Genomic DNA, 7,500 nt, shown 5'->3' with positions numbered 1-7,500 from the left:
AACTAGTTATACTGGTGCTTTTTGCGGGGTAGTTGGTTGGGTTTGTTGGGGTTTTTTTTGGAGGGGGGTGTTTGTTTGTTTGTTTGTTTTTTGTTGTTGTTTTCTTGGTTTTTTTACTCACTTGTGTAAACAAAGTGAGTCTGTTTTAACCCGGTGTTTGGTTGTCTGTGTGTGTGTGTCCGTGTGTCTGTATGTCTGTGTGTCCGTGGTAAACCTTAACATTGGCATTTTCTCTGCAAATACTTTGTCAGTTGACACCAAATTTTTTTTTTAAAGTGTATCACAAGTGAGTCTTGAAGGCCTTGCCTGTCTTGTTTTTTTTTTTTAGTGGGGCCTCCAACCTCCTCTTTTTCCCCACATCTTTCTTTTTCTTCTTTCACAAACTCATATTTACCTTTCATGCACCACTTTCCCCCACACACACCTTAACTAATCACTTTCATTCTTTTTCCCCTATCGTCTGGCGCAGCAATTGCCCCAGTGTGTCTTGAGGCATGCATTTTAAGTGTGTTCGATGTCTGTGTTGTGCACCTTTGCCAGGTTTTTTTTTATATGTTGTAGTGTTCTGATGTATGCATTCTAAACATGTGTGACAAGTGATTACATCTGTCTGGGTTTATTATTGCCCCTAGTGTGAGTTGTTTGTTAGATGTTGAAGCTTTTCTGTCGTCCATCCTCTCTTCCTTCCTCCTCTGTCTTAACCTAATACATAATAAATAAATAAATAAAAGATACACCATCTGTATCACAACAATGGAGCGACCCTATCTTCCCTTTTAATGTATACATTTCTTTACATGCCAGTGGTTTATGGTGACCTGGTGCATGTATGTAACAGTGTATGCGGAGTTAGAAGAGGTAGGGCACATCATTCCTATTGAGCATCTCTCCCAGAAGGCGCCGTCCCTTGATCAGTCGGAAAGGTCCAGCGGAAGCGAGGAGCAAGGGACACCTAGGAAGAGTGGTCATGGGAAAGGTTTTAAAAGTGGCAAGAAATTCACTCCTTTTCCCTTCAAGGGAAGGAAAGCCAGTACTTGCCATGGTTCTTATTACTTTTGTTGCTTTGTAGTGGGGGTGGGGGATGGGGGGGGGGTGGCAATTGTGGGCGTGTACTCTGTGTGTGTGTGTGTGTGTGTGTGTGTGTGTGTGTGTGTGTGTGTGTGTGTGTGTGTGAGGGTTCTTGTGTTTGAGAAGATTGTGTGTGTTGTCGTTGTTGTGTGTGGGGATGTGTGGGGGAGGGGAGGGGGAGTTGTATGTGTGTTGTGTATGTGTGTGTGTGTGTATGGGGGGGGTCTTTTGGTGTGTGTGTGTGTGTGTGTGTGTGTGTGTATGGTGTGGTGTGTCTGTGTGTGTGTAGTGTAGTGTAGTGTAGTGTAGTGTAGTATGCAGGAATCTTGTAGTCTAAACTTTGACAATCCAAACTGTATTGTTTGCTTCAAACAATTAAAGCATATTTCTATCCAAAAAAAATCTGTTTGCTCATTCCAATGCTCGTCATAGATAAGTAACTGGAATATATATATATATATAAGATTAATGTGCACACCATTCTTTGTATAAATGTTCTTTATTCTGGAAATAACGATGATGATGATGACGACGACGACGACAATATATATACGACAATGAAGAAGAAGATGATGATGACGATGATGACGTCGACGACGAAGACGGCGACGAAGACAACAAGGATGACAACAACAACGACAACGACGACAGCGACAACAACGACTACCACCATCACCACCACCAACACTAATCACATCTCTCCCTTATTGCTCCCCCCCCCCCCCCCTCCCCCAACCCCCTCACCACCCCTACCAGCACTTCAAGCAGCTCCTACACCCGCAACAAACCGCCACCACCTCCACCGTCACCAACGCCCCGACCAACAACAACAACAACAACGTCCACCACGAAGACGCGCCCTCCTCCGAAGCTCTCCAACCCCCTCCCTCCCCCATCTCCGCCCGGGGGCCGGAGGGGGGAGGAGAGCTGTGCCTAGACCCCCACCACCACCACCCCCACCCCCACGCCCCCATAGCGCCCGCCGACGCCATCCAGCAAGTGTCGGATGAGAACAAAGTCCTGGCCAGCACAGAACAAGACAAAGAAGACGAAGAAGAAGAAGAAGAAGACGAAGACGTTCAGAATCAAGGCGATCGACTCCAGACGCTCCAACAACAGGGAAGTCCCGTCACGGCAGAAGAAAACGCCGCCTGGGAAAAAGACACAGGGGAGGAAGACAAGGACAGAAACACCGAAGGAGAAGGAGGTGAAGGAGGAGAGAGAGAGGGCGTGGAAGGAGGAGGAGGGGAAGGAAGGGAAGGAGAGGAGGGAGGGGGGCAGGAGAACGCGGCAGCTGCAGATGGAGGAGAACAAGCGACGGCGGTGGTGGAGGAGGAGGAGGAGAAGAAGAAGGAGGAGGAGGAGGAGAGGGAGGGTGGAGGTGGTGTTGTTGTGGGAGAAGAGAGAAAGGTGAGTTCGGGGGGTGGGGGGTGGGGAGGTGGGGGTTTGTGGGGGGGGGGGGGGGGTAGGGGGATGGGGTGGCGCGTTGGAAGTTCCATGTGTCTCTTGACTTATCGTTCTTTTGTCTGTCTGTCTCAGTCTCACTCACGCACTCAATCTCTGTCTCTGTCTGTCTTTCTGTCTGTTTCTCTCTCTCTCTGATGCACACACGCACCCACACACACACGCACATATGCATACACAATTTCTTTCTTTCTCTCTCTCTCTCGATCATGCACACACGCACACACGCACATATACATACACAATCTCTCTCTCTCTCTGTTTTGCGGATGTTTAAGTGTGTGTGTGTGTGTGTGCGTGCGTGCGTGCGTGCGTGCGTGCGTGCGTGTGTGTGTGTGTGCGTGCGTGTGTGTCTGTGTCTGTGTCTCTAAAGGTGTGTGTGTGTGTGTGCGCGCGCGCGTCTGTGTCTCTAAAGGTGTGTGTGTGTGCTATTCTGTGTGTGTGTGTGTGTCTGTGTCTCTAAAGGTGTGTGTGTGTGCTATTCTCTGTGTGTGTGTGTGTGTGTGTGTGTGTGTGTGTGTGTGCGTGTCTGTGTCTGTGTCTCTAAAGGTGTGTGTGTGTGCTATTCTGTGTGTGTGTGTGTGTGTGTGTGTGTGTGTGTGTGTGTCTGTGTCTCTAAAGGTGTGTGTGTGTGCTATTCTGTGTGTGTGTGTGTGTGTGCGTGTCTGTGTCTCTAAAGGTGTGTGTGTGCTATTCTATGTGTGTGTGCCTGTCTGTGTCTGTGTCTCTAAAGGTGTGTGTGTGTGTGCTATTCTGTGTGTGTGTGTGTGTGTGTGTGTGTGTGTGTGTGTGCGTGTCTGTGTCTCTAGAGGTGTGTCTGTGTGTGCCATTCTATGTGTTGGTGTGGGTGTGTGTGCGCGCGTGTATGTATGTGTTTGTATGTCTGTGCTTCAGTGTGTGTGTGTGTGTCTAGAGGTGTGTCTGTGTGTGCCATTCTATGTGTGTGTGTGTGTGTGTGTGTGTGTGTGTGTGTGTGTGTGTGTGTGTGTGTGTGTGTGTGTGTCCCACCTGTCTGTCGTATCGTCCTCATTCTGCTCGCCACCAGAATAATTTCCAACAAAATCTGAACACCCCCCCCCCCCCCCCCCCCGGCCCCTTTCCGTCCAAAAATCTTGCTACATTTCTTTTTTTCTTTTTTTTCTTTTTCTTTATCTTCTTTTTTTTTCAACTCAAGGATGGAGACGCTATTGACGACACAACCCCTCCGGATGACGTCACTCCACCCCTCGAGACCCCCGACCAGGTGGCCTTCTTCGTCACAGAGCAGCAGGCAACAGACGACGGAGGTGTTGATGACGACAAAGCCCACGATGACGCTGGAGATGACAACAACAACAACGACAACGACGTCATCGTCTCCAAGGCGGAAGCGGATGTGACGGGTGGCGGCGGCCGCCAGGGCGGTGACGTCATCGCAGCTGATGACGGCAGCGGAACGCCCCAGCCTGAGGAAGACGCCGCTTCGACCACCAGCTCCAAGAAATCCCAGTCCAAGCGCGTCTCCTTCAAGATCCCCGCCGAGCAGAACGCCAGCCCCGACCCTGACCTCATCCCAGACGACGACGACGACAACAACGACGATGACGACGACGACGATAACAAGCGCATGGAGGAGGGTGGAGACAGCGCTGCCGTGAGGAAGGCAGGGGAGGGGGTGGAGGCGGACAGTGACGCTGAAGAGCAAGGTCAGGGTCAGGGTCAGGAACCGCTGAGGGTCGTCGTAACCCATATAGAGAAAAGTATGGGCGCTCCGGTGTCCCAGAAGAACGAAGGAGGAGAAGAAAGAGAAGCGATCGCTGAAGACCCCTGACACATAATCTGAAGCAACGGGAAGAATATGTATGTATGTATGTATTATTGCCATGACAAAATGCATCGTGGAGAACTCACAAGGCGTAAATGGTTTTGACTGTGAGAACGGACTAGCTAGCTGGAATCTCTCAAGATGTAAGCTGAACGTAACTGACAAGACATGTCCATTAGGAGTGAGCAGCTCTGCGGACGAAGCTCGCTGCCACTGACTGGCTTCCGGAGGGTATCCACTGCCCTGAAAGCCTGTGTCCCACTGTGCGATTCACTGCAACCAAAACCCTGGTCCCACTGCACTCCGACTAAAAACCCTGTGTCCCATTCTGTGATAAACTCCAACTAAAAACCCTGTGTCCCATTCTGTGATAAACTCCAACTAAAAACCCCTGTGTCCCATTCTGTGATAAACTCCAACTGAAAACCCCTGTGTCCCATTCTGTGATAAACTCCAACTAAAAACCCTGTGTCCCATTCTGTGATAAACTCCAACTAAAAACCCTGTGTCCCATTCTGTGATAAACTCCAACTAAAAACCCTGTGTCCCATTCTGCGACACACCCCAACTAAACACCGTGTCCCTCTGTGCGATTCACTGGAACGACAGGTCTGGCTCTGGCATACCGTTCTTTCATTCTCTATTTGAATTTGTATTTCTTTTTTTATCACAACAGATTTCTCTGTGTCAAATTCCGGCTGCTCTCCCCAGGGAGAGCGCGTCGCTACACTATAGCGCCACCAGTTTTTTTCGTATTTTTTCCTGTGTGCATTTTTTTTTTTTTCCTATCCAAGTGGATTTTTCTACAGAATTTTGCCAGGGACAAACCTTTTGTTGCCGTGGGTTCTTTTACGTTCGCTAAGTGCATGCTGCGGTTTATCGTCTCATTCGAATGACTAGCGTGCAGACCACCGACACAAGGTCTAGTAGAGGGGGAGAAAATATCGGCGGCTGAGCCGTGATTCGAACCAGCGCGCTCAGATTCTCTCGCTTCCTATGCGGACGCGTTACCTCTAGGCCAACACTCCACCTCGCCTCACTGTTTTACGCACAGACGTTGTTGTTCTCATTGTTGTTGTTGTTGATGATGATGACAATGATGTTATTGTTGTATTTTCTCATTCAGAAAACAGGATAGCAACCCAGAAAGGCAGACTCATTTACGACAGTCGCTGCAGATCACATTAACTCTCTCCATACGAACGGCGAAAGAGACGACGTTAACTCACTCAGTACGGCCAGTCCTCTCTTCTCCTCGAAACAGACCCCTCGGATTTCCAGTGGGTGTCTGAATGACCCAATCTTTAGCTTCCATCGTCAGAACTGTGGTATTCTTTGTCAACATTCACCTCTTCAGTATAAGAGCCTTCCGCTTGCAATATGTTGATGATGGTAACTGGGGTGAAACGCTGTTAACGTCGTCTCTTTCGCCGTTCGTATGGAGAGAGTTAACAGCGTTTCACCCCAATTACCACCATCAAAATATTGCAAGCGGAAGGCTCTTATACTGAAGAGGTGAATGTTGACAAAGAATACCACAATTCTGACGACGGAAGCTAAAGCTTGGGTCATTCAGACACCCACTGGACATCCGAGGGGTCTGTGTAGAGGAGAAGAGAGGACTGGCCGTACTGAGTGAGTTAAAAAGATGACATTTAGTTGTTGTTGGTGGGTTTTTTTTTTCACAATGAAAACCTCAAGAGAGAAAAAACAAAACAAAAAAAAACCCCTGGCGAGCGGTAGAGATAAAGAAAAAAAAAAATTTCAATTGATCGCGGACGGCTGTCGCTTGACGTTGTTGGTCTCCACCATGAGTAAAGAAAGAAATATTAGAAAGAAAACAAAAAAAAAAGAAAAAAAAATGAACTGTAGAGCACAGCCGTGTCAGGGCGTTATATTCGCATGGCATTGTCCATTCATTCCTCTCAGTCAAAGAGTGCCAACATCGTGAAGTTGTTTCAACAGTTTACAACAGCGGAAGACAGAGTCAGAAACGTCCGCAGTGATTCGGACAAGTTCATTAGGAACTGACGAGCACTCCTTCAAGAGTGCATCGGATAGTCTGACATGGGCTTAATTATTAATCAAGAGTGTGCATCCGATCTGGCGGTTTTTTCGTTGTTGTTGTTTTATGGACGGAAGTCGACTATGAGTCTCGATTTATTTTTTTTTTAATCATCTAAGGAGAACAGGGGGAAAAAACAAACACTACAACCTGTGATTCATACCCAACGTTCGCCACATTCATATGTGATATTTTTTTGTATTTCTGTGATATGTCTGAAAGAATCTCTATCTCCACTCCGCCAACCGCCCCCCCACCCTCCCTCCACACACACCCCCCTACTTTCCCCCTCCCCTAACCTCCTTCCCATGTAGTTATCTTGTAGCGTTGTAGGATACAAGTATCCCACTTTCATGATACGGCTGGAAATAGTTGAACGAACATGTAGATGGCTTTACCCACATTTTTTATTCTGTTTCCTCTTATTTCATTCTGTTTCTGTTCTACTGTTCTTATTACTTCCTTTGGTTTTATTCCATTATATTCTACTTCATGTTGTTCTATTTAATAATGATGATTATAATGATGATGGACACTTTCCTCCTTGAGAGGGAGCTCAAAGCGCTTTACAATAAACATCACACACACACACAATTCTATTGTGTTCTACAATGTTCTATCATATTCTTTTCCTTTCAATTTCACTGTATTTTGTTTTGTTTTACGTTCTTCTATTCTAATTTGATCTATTTTTAGAGGCTTTTTTTTAATATTTAGTTATTTATCTTTGTTGCTAAGTAATTGTCCAGCCGAATCCAGGTGGCTCGCTTTCGAGGGTGAATTGTGTATTTAGGATGTGGTTTCAACAAAGCTCGGTAATGGTATACAAATTTCTTTCCATGGAGAGAGATTTGGAATTGACATGGAATGTCTTCGTTGCCACATAGCTCACATTCTTCTTCTGTTGTTGTTGTTGTTGTTGTTGTTCCTGCTGTTGTTGTTCTTGTTGTTGATGTTCTTCTTGTTGATGTTCTTCTTGTTGATCTTGATGTTCTTGTTGTTGATCTTGTTGTTCTTCTTGTTGATGTTGTTGATGTTGATGTTCTTGTTGATGTTGTTCTTCATCTTCTTCATGTTGTTCTTCATCATCTTCTTCATG

The 7,500-nt window shown here is 46.8% G+C and overlaps 1 protein-coding gene across 1 annotated transcript in view; it reads left to right on the top strand.

Annotated features, from left to right (window-relative positions):
• LOC143288975 (uncharacterized) overlaps positions 1 to 5,564 on the top strand; it is a 58,409-nt gene extending 52,845 nt beyond the window's left edge. Inside the window, exons 12-13 of the mRNA XM_076597691.1 lie at positions 1,825 to 2,478; positions 3,707 to 5,564. Of these exons, the coding sequence (XP_076453806.1) occupies positions 1,825 to 2,478; positions 3,707 to 4,342 (1,290 nt within the window). The 3' untranslated portion in view covers positions 4,343 to 5,564. The remainder of the gene's footprint in view (positions 1 to 1,824; positions 2,479 to 3,706) is intronic.
• The last annotated feature ends 1,936 nt before the right edge of the window (positions 5,565 to 7,500 follow it).

Source organism: Babylonia areolata, chromosome 13 (assembly GCF_041734735.1).
Source record: "Babylonia areolata isolate BAREFJ2019XMU chromosome 13, ASM4173473v1, whole genome shotgun sequence".
NCBI classification, from domain to species: Eukaryota; Metazoa; Mollusca; class Gastropoda; order Neogastropoda; family Buccinidae; genus Babylonia; species Babylonia areolata.
The sequence above is the reverse complement of the archived record's forward strand: the minus strand, read 5'-3'. Positions and strand labels throughout refer to the sequence as shown.